This window comes from Belonocnema kinseyi, chromosome 5 (genome assembly GCF_010883055.1).
Source record: "Belonocnema kinseyi isolate 2016_QV_RU_SX_M_011 chromosome 5, B_treatae_v1, whole genome shotgun sequence".
Taxonomy (NCBI): Eukaryota; Metazoa; Arthropoda; class Insecta; order Hymenoptera; family Cynipidae; genus Belonocnema; species Belonocnema kinseyi.
Window position 1 is genome coordinate 124,278,520 of NC_046661.1, and position 16,477 is coordinate 124,294,996.

At 24.8% G+C, this 16,477-nt stretch overlaps 1 protein-coding gene across 1 annotated transcript in view; it reads right to left on the reverse strand.

Annotated features, from left to right (window-relative positions):
* The window catches only part of LOC117172399 (serine/threonine-protein kinase greatwall), a 117,265-nt gene extending 108,645 nt beyond the window's left edge, over positions 1–8,620 (reverse strand). The window contains exon 1 of the mRNA XM_033360287.1: positions 8,210–8,620. Coding sequence (XP_033216178.1) covers positions 8,210–8,416 — 207 coding nt within the window. The 5' untranslated portion in view covers positions 8,417–8,620. The remainder of the gene's footprint in view (positions 1–8,209) is intronic.
* Positions 8,621–16,477: the final 7,857 nt, after the last annotated feature.

Consider the following 16,477-nt stretch of genomic DNA (forward strand, 5'->3'; position numbering starts at 1 on the left):
TACAGGTCAGTATAGCAATGAGCGTGAAAACTCAACCTGCTTTAATTTCTTTAAATCTCGTCAAATATTCTCAATTAAATTAACAACCTACAATTCGTCGACTCAATTGTTATTTATAATGAAAGTGCAATGTACGTGTAAATTTTGTTTCCTAATTTTGCTGTAATTGGTCAAAATTCAAGTCGAACACAGTTAGTTGTAGGTTAAGTCTGTTATTTACTTGCTTTATTGAAATTTACACTTGAAATCCCATTTTATTTCATTTTTGGTTAACAGGAAAATGGTATTATGTTTTATTATTTATAATTGAAAATTACAGCTAAACTTATTTTAAATTTGTGAAAAATGAAATTATATGATGTTTTTTGTAAGTGATTAACATGAATGTATATGAAATTTAATATAAGCGCTCTTAATGGCGATTTCATATGCTTGATGTATTAATTTTCATACACATGGCTATATTAAATTTAATATTATTTTTGACTCTGTGTGCGTGTGCGTGCGTGTGTGTAATTTAATATTCATAATTTAAATATATTCTGAAATATAGTCTCATATTCCTAAACATTCCCTCATATTCCTACATATTCCTAAATATTTCCTCATATTCTTACATATTCCTATATATTCCTACATGTTCCTACATATTCGCTCATATTCTTACATATTCCCATATTCTTTATATTCCCAAATATTCCGATATATTCTCAATATTCCCGAATATTCTTTAGGGAATCTATTCCTCATACACGAAAAATCACAGTGGTCGACCCCTCGGAAAATTCCCGACAGAAAATATCCGAACCATAAAATATCAAAACTAGAAAATGCCCGAAATATTTATTTATCAAAAATAAAATAATCAAGTATTTTTATCGAAGAAATTTTTTAATGTTTAAAATTTATTCAAATTATTATTTGAATTTAAAAGAACAATAGGCGAACAAAATATATTTCTAAACGAAAATTTTTTTAATGGAGATAGTATTTAAGAAAAATGAAAAATAACTTCAAACTGAATCCTGCAAAGTTGCTTTGGAAAATGTTATTAAGTTAGTAGAAAATTTATGAAGAAGTTTATTTTTCTCCTTCGAGGAGCACGCACTTTTGAATTTATTTTTGATTATTTTATTTTTAATAAACAAATAAAATTTATTGTAAAGGAACAATGTTTTTAGTTTTAATTCGGTAATTTTATAATTCGGCAATTTTATGTCACGAATTTTATGAATCGTAAATTTCCCAATTTGCGAATTTTTTTCGGGATTTTTCAGTCTTCTCCGAAAAAACTGGCGTTTTTGTTATTTAAAACCTATTACTCGGGCTTCATCTTTTCAAGTTTTTCAGCTCACTCTTTTGAATAAGTACAAATTTATAATTAGTCGCATTCAAACGCATTTCCAAAACTATAAAATATTTAATTTTTAATTCTTGAAATTTGATAGTTTTGCTAATTAAAAATATTGAAACTTCGATTAGAATGTTTTAATAATTTTGTACGATTAAGAAAATATATTAAAAAATCGACTAGAAACTAAAATTGTTTTTTGCTCGGGCGCATTTACGACACATTTTTTTACAAAAAGTAACAATTTTTATATTTTTGTACTTTATTGCAATGCTTACTGTATATTTAATTGTTTTTTGAATTGTAGAAAACATATCCTCGAGACTGATTTCATTTGAAAGTGTGCAAATGAATGCTTTAAATTGCGTTGTCCATACATAACGCAATGTTTTTTATTAGAAAATATTTATGTACTTGTAGTTACGAACGTTCATATGGACGAAATTAAAGATTTTTTTTCCCGAATTTTTTTTTGCCTAAATCATTTAGGATGACAAAAAATGATATTCCATCGGAAGAAGTTTTCGAAATTTTTATTTTTTGAGGGGTTGAATACCCTTACAAATCACCCATTATTCAAACATGCCAAACACAATTTTGATTGTCGATATTTGAAAATATTAAAACGTCAAAAATTTTCTTTTTTTACCTCACTAATTATAGAGGGAGTGAGAAAGTTCGGCAAGACCCCTAAAAACCACCCTTAATATACCCACACCTAAAATGTTAAAAATGACAATTTTGATTGTCGATATTTGAAAATATAAAAACGTGAAAAATTATCTTTTTTTATCATCATTGACGAGACAAAAAAAGAGAATTTTTGACGTTTTTATATTTTCAAATATCGACAATCAAAATTGTCATTCTTAAAATTTTAGGCGCGTATATATTAAAGGTGGTTTTTAGGGATCTTGCCGAACATTCTCACCCACTTTATAATATCGACAATCAAACTTGTCATCTTCAACATTTTAGGTGGGGATATATTAAGGGTGATTTTTAGGAGTCTTGCCGAACTTTCTTACCCACTCTATAATTAGTGAGATAGAAAAAGAAAATTTTTTATGTTTTTATATTTTCAAATATCGACAATCAAACCTGTCATTTTTAATCTTTTAGGTGTGGGTATAGTAGGGGTGGTTTTTAGGGGTCTTGCCGAACATTCTCACTCCCCCTATAATTGGCGAGACAAAAAAAGATAATTTTTGACGTTTTTATATTTTCAAATATCGACAATCAAAATTGTTATTTTTAACATTTTAGGCCCGGATATATTAAGGGTGGTTTTTAAGTGTCTTGCCGAACTTTCTTACTCCCTCTATAATTAGCGAGACAAAAAAAGAGAATTTTTGACGTTTTTATATTTCCAAATATCGACAATCAAAATTGTTATTTTTAACATTTTAGGCGCGGATATATTAAGGGTGGTTTTGAGGGGTCTTGCTGAACTTTCTCACTCCCTCTATAATTAGTGAGATACAAAAAGAGAATTTTTGACGTTTTTATATCTTCAAATATCGACAATCAAAATTGTCATTTTTAATATTTTTGGTGCAGATATGTTAAGGGTGGTTTTTAGGGGTCTTTCCGAACTTTCTCAACCACTCTATAATTATTGAATTAAAAAAAGAGAATTTTTGACGTCTTTATATTTTCAAATATCGACAATCAAACTTGGATTAGGCAGGTCTAAATAATGGGTGATGTGTAAGGGTAGGTAACCCCTTAAAAAATTTTTTATTCGACAATTCTTTCCGACAGAATATTTTTTTGCCGTTCTAATTGATTTAGGCAAAAAAAAATTAAAAAATAATTTTTTTTATTTTCGTTCAAATGAACGTTCGTAACTTCAAGTACATAAAATATTTAGATCCCCGTCCCCTCCGTCAGACCAAGTCACACAATGCGCATCCCCTCCCTTTCAAATAACATCACGTGATAATTGGAACCCATCTCTGTTTTTCATTTTATCTTGAAATATTGCTCTTGTTTTAATAAATCATCACGAAAAAAATGCGCAAGGCATTAAACGTTAGTTAGGCATATTTGTGGGGATAATTTTTATCATCTAGACTCCAGAGTAAATATTTTTAATACCATAATTTCAAATGTGATGTCACGTTCGATAGAATCCTGATAAAACATCGTCACATCATTTATGGGCCTCGCCAAAGTATCTTTTTACAAACATTAAATTTTTAAACTTGAAAATACAACCTACTTAATTCAATCATTTAAAATTTGAGATATCTCAGTTACAGAGCGATCACCAACTAAATTTGTTTTGATTTTTTTCAACGCTTCTATTAAGAATTTTTCAACTTTGAACACTTCACATTGAATGCCTTACAATTTTGAAGAAACTAGAAATTATGTTAAACCCTGAACTATTTAAAAGATTTTTTCCTTAAAATTGTATTTACTTTGACACATATATGCATGATGCATTTAAACCCATAACATTTTCCGATTCTAGAGAATGCGAACTTGAAACGTATTCGAGTTTTTTATTATTATTAAATTGTTCATTCTTTAAAAGACATTTTATATTTAAAATCGTAAATTTTTATGGGATATAATTTGTATTATTTATTAAACAATTTTTAAATTTGGCAATTGCATACTTCTTACTAAAAATGATTTAGGATTGAAAAATTCTTTGACTTTGAAAGCTTCAAATTAAGAAATGTATTTTGTTGATGATTTAATGTCTTGAAATTAAATTGTTTAATTAAACTATTTGGGCGAAAAAGTCTATTTAATAGTGATTCGATATAAAATCAATGTTTTAAAGAAAATTGAATAGAGAGGTTACTATAATAGAGAAGACCTATAATTATTATTTTAATAATCTGCAAAATGTCAGAATTGAATGTTTTACTTTTTCTTGAAATTCTGAAAAAAATCAGAGGTTATTTTTTCAATAAAAAAAAGTATTTGTTGAAAAATGAGCAATTTTAAATTTAAAATGAAAAAACAAGAAATAAAATATATGCAAGTGTGCATGCCAAAAAGTTGACCATTTTAATTTTTATATAGTTGTACAAAAATAGAAATGGAAAATTGCTTAATATATAAAACAAAATGTAGGTACTATTACTATTTAGTTTTTTTTTTCACTGGAAATTAACAATTTTAAACAAACGCCATTGTCAAGATTCACAATTTTCAATCATTTTAGGTTGTGTTAACATGTTATACTGAAAATGTGTATTTTGAATGAAAAATTATTATATTTAAGAGAGAGAATTTTTTAAATAATTATATACATTTTTCGGATTGTTAGCGTTTTTTACCGGAAGTTGCAATCAAATAAAATTATTACACTTTAGAAGTTCATAATTTTTTAAAGATTTTAGATTACGTTAGCCTTTACACCAAAATTTGGTACTTGTAAGCCAAAAACATTTAATTTGGAACAAGATTTTCAATTTCTGAACAGATGCATGTTATATTCACATTTTCTAGAGAAAATATGTTTTTGTTTTGTTTGAAAATTCAAATATTTGGCTTCAAGTTAAACTAATGTTTAAGAGGTTTGCATTATCATCGGGGATGGTAATGAGCGATTAGATAAGGATACTAATCACATAACGTGAAAATAGAAATCTACACTATTGATGTAAGATAACCCTCAAATTCAGAATTGTTCGTTTTTAAGCAGAGTGAAAGAGGGCGATCTTGTTAATTTTTCGCTGATAAAATTCAGTTGAATTGTGGTAAAATTTCTTCTTTTTTGTTTAAATATTCATGATTTTACTTGGAAAATCATCTCTCTTATAGAAAATTTATCTATTTTGTTAAAGTTTCTCATTTTGTATTGAAAATCAATTTTTTTTCCTGAAAATTTATCTATTTAGTTACAAATTTGTCCATTTGGTTGAAAATTCGTTTTATTTTTGATTGAAAATAATTTTTTCAAACTAAATATTTAACTATTTCATGTTTACGAAAACGTTACGCATTTTTTTATTTAACTATGTACTCTTATAAAAATTCATGAATTTTGTTGAAAATTCATTTTTTGTATTGAAGATTCATAATTTTAGTTGAGAATTTATCTCTTTGTTTGGAAATTGAAATATTTGGTTAAAAATTCATCTATTTATAAATTTAATTTTTTTTAACTGCAAAATTGAACTATTTTATTTTGGGCTCAATATTGATTTTCATTCATTACAATTTCAACTTTCATCAATCAAATAAATAAAAATTATATAAATAAAAACTATTGGTGTCGGGAAACCGCGTTTATGATGAGATGATGTTGTCGGTTCTTTTTCCTGTTTAAAATAAACAGTCTGAAAACTTCAGACTTATGTGAAATGTAAAGTTATCTATAAATAATATATTCAATAATAATAATAATAATAATAATAACCAATGGAAGAAAGGTTCCCACTACTTACATATAAAAATTTAATGTACAGATTTTTTCATTCTCATAAAACATTAAAAAATTATTAAATATATTAAAATTCCTGGGGAAATTTAAACTGATTTTTTATTTTAAAAAATTAATTTCAAGAGAAAATTTACAACAAAATCAAAATTTTTAAAATAATTTCCAGAAATTTTGAAAAAGAATGTAGAGGATTTCAAATTCAAAATTTTCAATTAGCAAGATTACAAAGTTAAATCAAACATTCGATTTATATAAGTTACACTTAGAAGTTTCAAAAAGATTCAAAATTAATTAGAAAGTTAAAAACATTTCAAAAAAGTTAGAAAAAAGTACATTTTTGAATATTTGGAAATACAAATTTTGACGCTTCTTAAAGATGCTGAAAGGTTTCACGATAATATAAAAATGTATGAAAATTCGTGGGAAAATTTAACCTGCCTTTTATTTTGAAATCTTAAATTTAAGAGAATATTTAAAAAGACTTCAAAAAATTTCCAAAAGTAAAACTGTAATTTATTCAAATCGAAGAAATTAGAGTTTTTGACATTAAATTAGGCAGTTTTTAAGAGTCGGATACTGGAATCGTTTATATGTTTAGGGTTTAAATTTTAAATTGTTCAATCTTCAAAGGATAAATTTGGAAAAATTTTAATTTTAGCTTATAATTTATTACAACTTAACGTTTTTAAATGCTTACTTCGTGCATCTCAGAAAGTAACTTTTACCCCTTTTTTAAGAATGTTGTCCATTTGATGTATTATTCCCTTTCCTTTATCATTTTCCACACTTTTTGAAAGTATAAAAAATAAAGTAATTTCAATTCTTATTTTAAAAACTTAAAAATGAACATTTTTAATTTATCAATAAAAAATATATGAAATAGTCGCATTAGAAAACAAAAATGCAGAACTAATAAGCAGGAAATTATACAATTAAGGATTAAGTACTAACAAAATACTTCGCTCTGAATCAAATTATAATCACTATAAGTTTAAAATTTTAAAGTTTAAAAACTAAATAATGTTGAATTTAAATTGTAACTTTAAAATTAAATAGGTTTTAATTGAATCTTTAGAAATAGGAGAATTCAAAATAACAGCTGCTTGAAATTAAACATTTTTTTCTTTCAATTTTCAATCCTAAAAGATCTGGATTCTAACTTCTAACATTTTAATTGAGATTAGAGATATTTTTAAACTATTTATATATGACTAATTGCATAATAAAATGGTTTGAAAGTGTCCCAATTTAAAAACTAAAGCGCTGATGACTAAACAATGTCAAATTTAAAGTTTTAAATCGAATATTTGAAAATTTCGAGTAAACGAAAAAAATAATTTTGAATGGAGGCTACGAAAATTTAATATTTTACAATTTGGGAGTAATTAATTCATATTTAATAATAAAATAGGCTTAAAATCAAAATTAAGTTAAAATTGATGTAATTAAAAAAACAACTTTGAGAACTTGAAGCTTCTGAATTTGCAATGATAAATTATCAAGTTTAATAAAAAGAATTATAAAAGCCTTTTCAAATCAGAATTATTTAAAAATCTTGTTCGTCAAAATTAAATTAAAACCTGAATTTAAATTTTTTAAATATACAGCGACTAAATTTTAAAGGCTTTAAATCTTAACGATATTCAATCTTTAAAGAATCATGAGAAATTAATTCCTCAATTCGTATGAAAGAAAATCTGCCTCGTATCAAAATCTAATTCCTAAGAAATTTGTGGATCGTTCTTGAGGGAACAACTTTTGACAATCAATTTTTTTCGTACGTTCTTTGGTTTTTTCATAAATTTAAGTTCCTTTTTGTAAATTTTGCTTTTGACGATAGGAACCAAAACTACGCATCCTATAAAAAATGATTAGAAAAAATTATGTTTTTAGGGTCAAAATTTGAATTTTCGATTTTTCTAGAAAGTTACAAAATTTGTTATGATAAGCTTGTAGGGTTTTCAAAAAGAAATGTTTTTCGTAGACTAACATTTTATCATATCGTGCATTGTTTCACTAAACAAATTTCATTTTCATTTTCTTTTTTTTAATTTTGAAAATTCTATAGCTCTGCTATAGTTTTCAAAATGCCCTAAAATGCCAAAACAATAAAAAAATAAAAAATCCGGCAGCTTTTAAGCGCGAGAACTGAAAAATTCACTTACCTTTATAGAAAAAATATTAGAACTGCACAAGAATAATAAGCACCAATGTTTAATATTAAGCCACTTTTAAATACCTCACAATAAATAAAAATACCTACTTTAATGTATTCATTAAAATGCAAAAAAGTTCGAGATTTTCAATCCAGTTTTAAACGTCAAACAAAACCAAAATAAAGATTTCAGTGAAAACTTATAGTTAAAAAAAAATAACGAAAAAAGTATTAAGTAGTAAAAACTGTACAATAAATAAGCCGAATAACATATTCTTATTGAATAAAATCCTACCTTTGCCGCAGGGTTGACGATTTTAGAGATGGTGTTGAAAATAGAGTTGTCAATTTGCCTATCATTTTGCTCCGGAGTGCGTTCACATTTTCTCACTTCCTCATGAATTTCCACTTCATTTTGTCCATTTTCACCCACATTATTCACTTCAGTCTCAAAACACGGTTCCGTTTCACTACCAACACCCGAATCTGCGGCACTCTCCATTTAAATACCTAACCTCACTTTCAAATCAAGAAGATTTTCACAAACAAAGCTCTCGATTCCACATCAAATTATGCATACAAAAATTTTTCATGCCTTAAAAATGAATAAGTTGTTTATCACCAATTTTTTCACACAAAAACAACTTTGTGCGACATTTTGGACGGATTTTTAGCAGTTCTTAAAACGACAACAAGTCTTTTGGAGCGGGAGAATCACACCTGTATCAACTGTCACAGACAAACCGGAAGTTCCATTGACGCCCTGTTTGGTATTGGTATGCAAGACCGCGACTATTTAAAAGTTTTCAAAAGGATTGAAAACTGAAATATAATGCTTTCTTAAATTTATGGCATGGAAAGAATTAGAATTACATACATTTATTAATATGAGAGCAGCTATGAACTTTAGATCCTTTATAATGTTATAAAACATGAAATGTAAATGTAAGGAAAAAATAAATACGCTTTTTTCGACAAAAAATATATTTAAAGATTTTGGAAGCCCCATAAAGTTTAACACGTATTTCACATACGAAAAAAATACGATTTTGTACATTTTTTCAGAATCGTCAATATTTTAGGTGAACCGAGTTGAAACTCAACATTTATTTTCATAATTAGACATAAAAGGATAAAATGTTACTTTTAAAATATCTCACCCATAAGTCTGTTTTACAGAGACATCAAAACAGCCCATAAGTGAAAAAATGAGTTTTTGGCGCTAATTTTGATTTTTTGCGGTTTTTTTCTTAAAGACAAATTTTTTTTATATACATAAAATACTCCTTTGTACTGATTATTATATTTTTGCATTAATTGTTTAAACTATTTATTATTTATAATAATATTCTTTTAGAATAAAGCCTAAAAGTTGCAGTTTAATTTAAATTTTTTAAACTTTGCTCAATATTAGGTGAATCGAGTTGAAACGCAACAGTTCTATTCCCAATTTCTCTTCCTCTTTTTTGCCCTAATTATGAATTTTTGCGGCTTTTAAAAAATAATTTGATTCTAAAATATTAACTACTTCTTTGTACTTATAGTTTAAACAGTTTATTATTATTTTTATTTATTTTCTCTTAGAATAGAGTTAGAAAGGCGTGGTTTTTTCCGAATTTTTTAATTTCTAGATAGAGCGAAGCAACAATCAATTAGATTTAACAAAAATAACTGTTTAAGCCATTATTTATTAGTTATAACAATATTCTCCTAGAATATTGCCCAATTTTTGCCCACTTATAAATTAGAATGATGTAATTATTACTCAAAGTTTAAAAAATTATTGTTTAAAAAAATTCTTATCAATGATATTCTTTTTGAATAATGCTAGATCGGTCTCGTCTTTTTTCTTAAATTTTCAACTGCTTGTTAACTTTTTCCTAGTAATGTAATGACTTCAAGTTAACAAATACAATTGTTTAAACAACCTTTTATTGTTTGTAAATATCTTCTCTTAGATAGTTGCTAGAAAGTTGAAGTTTTTTCGGAAATTTTCAACATTGTTTTGGCTTTTTAGTTATGAATAAATAATAAGTAGGCATTAGAGAAAATCATTCTGTAAAAAATGTTATTGTTGTAAAAAATGTATATTTTACTGAAATAAAATAAATATTTTGAAATAATCTTCAAACTTTATATATGGATTATAATAAATAAAAATATCCCTTCAAGTTATTATTGATCAACAATGATACATTTTTTTAATAATTATTTCGTTTAACTTGCATTACTTGTTATATCGCTTACTAAAAAGTTGACAGAAAATTTTAAATGAAAGAAAACCCATAAGTATCTAGCATTACTATGGGAGGAGATAGTTATAAACAATAATTACTTATTTAAAACATTATTTTTGTTAAATTGCATTAATTATTATCTCGCTATAAGTAAAAATTTGACTGAAAAGTAAAAATTTTAGAAAAAACTGCAAATTTCTAGCATTATTCTAAGAGAATATTCTTATAAAAATTAAATGGCTTAAATAATTATGTTTGTTAAATTGAATTTATTATTACCTCACTCTAAGTGAATAGTGAACAAAAAGCTGAATATTTCAGAAAAAATGGCAATTTTTTAGCATTTCTTAAAGAGAATATTATTAAAATAATTATTATGATTTCTTCGTGGTTTTTAAAAAACAATTTAATACATAAAGTATTACTATCTATTGATAATTAAATGTTTAAACAAATTGTTAAAGCAATTTATTATTGTTTTTAGCCATTTTCTCTTGGAATAGACATAGAAAGTCGCGGTTTTTTCCAATTATTCAACTTGTTTTCAACGTTTCAGTGAGAATGAATCAATAAACAACTAAATTTAATAGAAATAATTGTTTAAACCATTTATTATTATTTATAACAATATCCTCTTAGAATAATGATAAAAAGTTGCGGTTTTTTCTAAAACTTTCCACTTTTTGTCAAGTTATCAATTTAAAAAAATATGTTTGAAACTCATTTACAGACCTATACTTCCCTACTTTCCCCTAATTTTTTCTATTCTTTTTTTTTATCTCTACTGTAAGGTAGCATTTTTGTTGTTATTAGTATTTTTAAAATATCGGTAAAAAGAATAAAACTAATATACATGGAAAGATTAAAATGCTATTTAAAAAATGATTCTTGTTGATATGAACGTTTTATTTGTTCATAACTAAAAAGTTCAATAAAAAATAAAGATTTTAGAAAAACTCACATATTTCTGGTATTACTTTAAGAGAAGATAGTTATAAACAATAATCAACCATTGAAATAATCATTTTTCTTAACTTACGTTTATTATTACCTTTCTAATTGAAAAGGGGACAAAAAGATGAAAATTTTAGAAAAAAAAAACGGTAACTATCTAGACTTATTAAATTAGAAAGAATTCAAAAATAATAATTTTTTGAAAAATTATTTTTATGAAATTGCAATAATTATTTTACTATAAGTAAAAAGTGGACAAAAGTTGAATATTTCATAATATAGCTAAAAATAATCATGAATTGTTTAAACAATTATGTTTGTTAACTTTAATTCATCATTACGTCACTCTAATTGATATGTGGGCAAAAAGTGGAAAATTTGAATAAAAACACCCGCACTTTCTATCATTATTCTAAAAGAAGATTGTTATCAAATATAATAAATTATTTAAATAAGTATTTATGTTAAATTTAAATGTTCCTTGCTTCAATTTAACTGAAAAGTAGAAAAAAATTGCAAAATTCGGACTCACGTATTTATTAATGGAAAATATGTGTTCTTCATGGGACTTGCAAAACCTATAACTATCATTTTTTTAAACACCCTTTTTTTTATTTGAACAAATTTAGAGGCGATATACATAAAAATTCAAAAAGGAATATGGACCACCCTATTAAGCATAATTTTATTTTAAAAAAAGAAACAGAAGAATCATTCAAATTTTATGATACAAAATAATAATAGTTATTATTTTTAAATTAAGTAATATATTGTTTAAATACTGCATACAATTATAAAATTGAAGTATATTTTTAAAAATTCAAAAACTTTATTTTAGAAAAAAAAATTAGGAAAAAAGTATGAAAACTCATATTAAAACTATGTAACCTTAATACGTCACGTCCGGAAATAAACGTGACAACCAATCCTGGCTTGATTGTTGGGAACGCTGATTGGCTGGGCACTACTCTCGGCGTTTCCGCTAATCAAAATGTCTCAATCCCCCGCGAAAATTTCAAAACGGATACATTTTACAGATAAAAAAAATAACATTAGGAAATTCTTTCCTCTAGTAACTCTATATTCAGTTTTTAGTGGTCTTATAATATCACCAGGAGAAATAAATATTTAAAAACCTGCAACTAATTGATTTCCTGGTTATCTCAAGTTTTCGGGTCAGTTTGAACCCCAAGGGGAATAAAACATATATTTAAGAAACTACAATGTTTATTAAAAACGTTAACGAAACACTCTCGACAAATGTACACTTTTTTTATCCCACTTCACTTTTCGCATTTTACATTTATTAGCAATTGTTTACTTATCTAAAAAACTACACGCTATTTTCAAAACTTTGTACAGTAATTAAGATCTGAAATTTACGACTATGAATTTTTTGATCTTCAATCGCATAAAAACTTCAGATCCCAATTGGAACTAAATATTCGCTTAAAAAAAATCAGCAACCGATACTAACAACTCGAATCTTAAATTTATAATATTTACAACAAATCAATGTTCCTGCATAAAAATCGCTAATAATCATGTTCCTTTCATTTTCATTATTAAATGAATAAATGTCAACATATTTACAATAATCAGGGGGGCCCTTGTAATAAAAAAATGTTGTATTTAAATGCTCAATAATTTAAGCATATAAAATTGAACTTAATAACATTTTTCAACATAAAAAAATATAAATCCACGTTATCATTTTCAATGTTCTAAGTTATAAAATCAATCAATTAACTTGAAAATTTTCAAAATTATATAATTTTAAGGAATTTTAAGCTAGAAACATCAAATATTGAAAACTTGAAAACATTTTTACTGAACACTTCTTAAATTATAAATTCAATCATTTTCTTTTTAAATAATTTAAACATCCTTGGAAAGCTTCAAATTTTTATTTCAAAATCTTTAGAAATCTAGAAGTTGTTTTAAATTGGTTTTAAATTTTTAATTATTTTGAAAATTTTTTTAGAACTTTTAAATATCTGTCAAAAAGAATTGATTTTTTTCTACAATTTTCAGAAAATCCTGCAAATTTTCGAAAATTTCTTTACAATTTGGAAAAGATTCAAACTTAATGTAAAACTTAAAATGATAGTCTAATAAAAAAAAATTTTCAAAGATTTAAACAAATTTTTCAAAAAAGATTTTAGAAGATTTTAAGAAAACTTTCTAAAATTTGCATGATAATTTTTAAACTTTTTAAACTCCTAAATAACTCTTCAAATTACTCAAATTTTTTCTACAAATGTACATTTGTAAATTATGCATCAAAATTTAAAAATTTCACTCACAAATTAAGCATTTTTCAAATACAACAATGAAAATCGTAACGTTCAAAGTTTAAAGGCTCTTCGAAATTTTAACGATTCCAGGTTTTCTATGTCAAAAAATTAAGTTAAAGATTCTTTACTTTTAAATATTTCGTTTCAAATTACTTGTCTTGAATAACAATTCAAATATTGCTGAATATTCAATAATTAATTATTTTTTTAATTAAAAATTTCAAATTGAATGAATTAAAAATGAAATATTTTAGACTGAAACAATATTTTAAATTTAATAAAATCCTTTAATTAAGAATATATTCTTAAGAAGTTATTTTTAAGTTGAAAATTTAAAATCTGTTGAAATCGAACGTAGACAGATTTTTCTTCTGCAAATGTTGTAAAATTCTCGGTCAAAAAATATCACTGTCATTTCCCGGTTTTCTCGGTCCAGCGGCCACCCTGAATATCTACTAACCAGTCACAGATGCGTAAATCACAAGTGGATTATCCTGTTAAAATTATAAATTGTGTTTGTCTCCAGAGAACCAATTTAAATCAAAAGATTGAATTTAAATCAGATTTGGAATTTTTACCAAGGATTGAAATTTCGAGGAGCATGAATATTCTGCAAATTTAATTCCCCTAATATTTATTTTACCGAAATTCATGATCGAACAACAATTTACTGTAATTATTATTTACCTGAATTGTCAATTCATCTAATTTTTATTCTTCGGAATCATTATTTCCGTCATTTTTATATTTTTAAATTATTATTTTTCATCATTTTTATTATTCAGAATTACTGGTGCACACAATTTTTATTTTTCTGAACTTCTATTTGGTATCATTTTTATTTTCCCGAATAACTGTTTGGCATCATTTTTATTTTTGCGAATTATCGTTTGAAATAATATTTAATCACCTGAATAACCATTTGCCATAATTTTGATTTTTCGGAATTATTATTATTTGAAGCAAAATTTGATTTTTCCGAATTTGGATTTTGTCATAATATTTTGAGTCTTGCAAACGTCTAAAATTTTTTGAATAAGACTTACGATCTCCAACAATTTGAAGTTTTATTAGCGTTTTCTACCGAAAATTGGCATTTTTATGCAAATTTTAATTAATGAAAAAACATCAACAAGATTCTTTGTTTTAAATAAATAAATAATAATATATAATAAAAATTACAATTTGAAACAATTTTAGCTTTTATATGTCTTTTTTCGTTATTTTAGCATTTTTTACAGGAAATAGGCATTTCCTGATGTGTTGAGACAGAAATACTAATTTAGAATTGATACAAAAATTATTATATTTTAAAGAATTTATTCATTACATTTATATTTATTATTTCATCAACATTATTTCAACAACTGTAGGTTATGTTGGCGCATTTTTCATAGAAAATTAATATTTTTAAACCCGAATCATGAGATGAAAATCGAACGGTTTAAAAAAATATAACAATTTACAATCTTGAAAAATTTCGAATTGTGGTCACGTTTTTTTGTCAGAAATTAAAATTCTAGTTAAAAAATCATTAGTTTTAAAAAAAGATTCACAATTTTTTTTAACAATTTTAGGTTACATTGTTTGTTCTATATCGAAAATTGGTATTCTTAAACAAACATAATAGAAATTTTAACAGGATTTAAAATTTTTAAACAATTTAAAATTATGTTCGTGTTTTTGATCAGAAATTTGTATTTTTAATCAAATCTTTTAACATGCCCTAAACATATCAAATCCTTTGAAATGTTTTCAGACCCTTTAAAATTCTTTGACATTTTTTTATACTTTCTGAAAATGCCTTGGAATCTTTCTAATATCCTAAAATCTTTTACATCTTTTAAAATTACTGAAACCTACTGAAAATTTCTTGGAATCTTTTAAAATGCCCCAAAGAATGTAAAATCCTTTAAAATTCGTTGGAATTATGATATGAAATATTTTTAAAAACCTTTTAAAATGTTTTAAATTGTTTGAAAATTTCTCTGAAACTTAAAATATCTTAAAATATTTCAAATCCTTTGAAATATTTTGCAAGAATATTCATAATTCTCTAATAATTTTTGGGTTATGTTAACGTACTTTAACGAAAATCAACTATTTTAAATAAAAATAATTAAGTTTCGAAGAAACAGTTCTGTAATTTTTTTATGTTATGATAGTATTTTTCGTCAAAAAGATTTACAATTTTAGGTTATTTTTCGCGAAAAATCAAAGATTTAAAACAAATTATGATTCAAAGAAGATTTGCTATTTTTAATCAATTTTATGTTGAAGTTTTAAATAAAAAATCGGTGTTTTTAACGAAAATATAGATTAACAAAATTTTCACAACATTTTAACGATAATATGTTATCTTAACTTCGTTTACTGGACATCAGTTATTTTAAGCAAAAATAATTAGACCCTAAAAATAAAATTTTACAATTCTAAACCATTTTAACTTGATGTTAAGATTATCATTTTTATAAATTATAAAAAAATTTGCCTTCCTTTTCGTTTCTACTATTATAATAAATACTATAAAATACAAAAATATAGTGAACAAATCAAATTTGGATTTCAATCTAAAAATTGCTTAAGAAAAATAAAAATTGGGGCATACGGTTATTCAGTAAAATACTATTGCGGACGAATAAAAATGATCTAAAATTATGTAAAATATTAATTCAGGAGAACAAAATCTATGCAAAATGGAAACTCAGAAAAATAAAAATTATAACATATATGTAGAATAAAAAATATATAAAATAGTGTTTCACACACAAGGTTTTCGCTCAAATAAATATTACGAAAAATAGAAGGAGATTGTTGCATGAATTTTATATATTTTTTTAAATGCTGCATTAAGGGCATGTGACACAGCTAAATACCTATATTACCGACCACAGTTTTTCAGTTCACTGAATGTTTTTTTGAATCTCAGAACTTTTTTTGTAAATAAAATATCGAGCTGAAACTTTGGTAAACGTATTAGAGTACAATAAAGTACGTTTAGGTACTGCATTTTGGTAGGAACTTCACTGAAAATTATTTCATCTTTTTTCCGAACCTCCAACATTTTTTGAATGT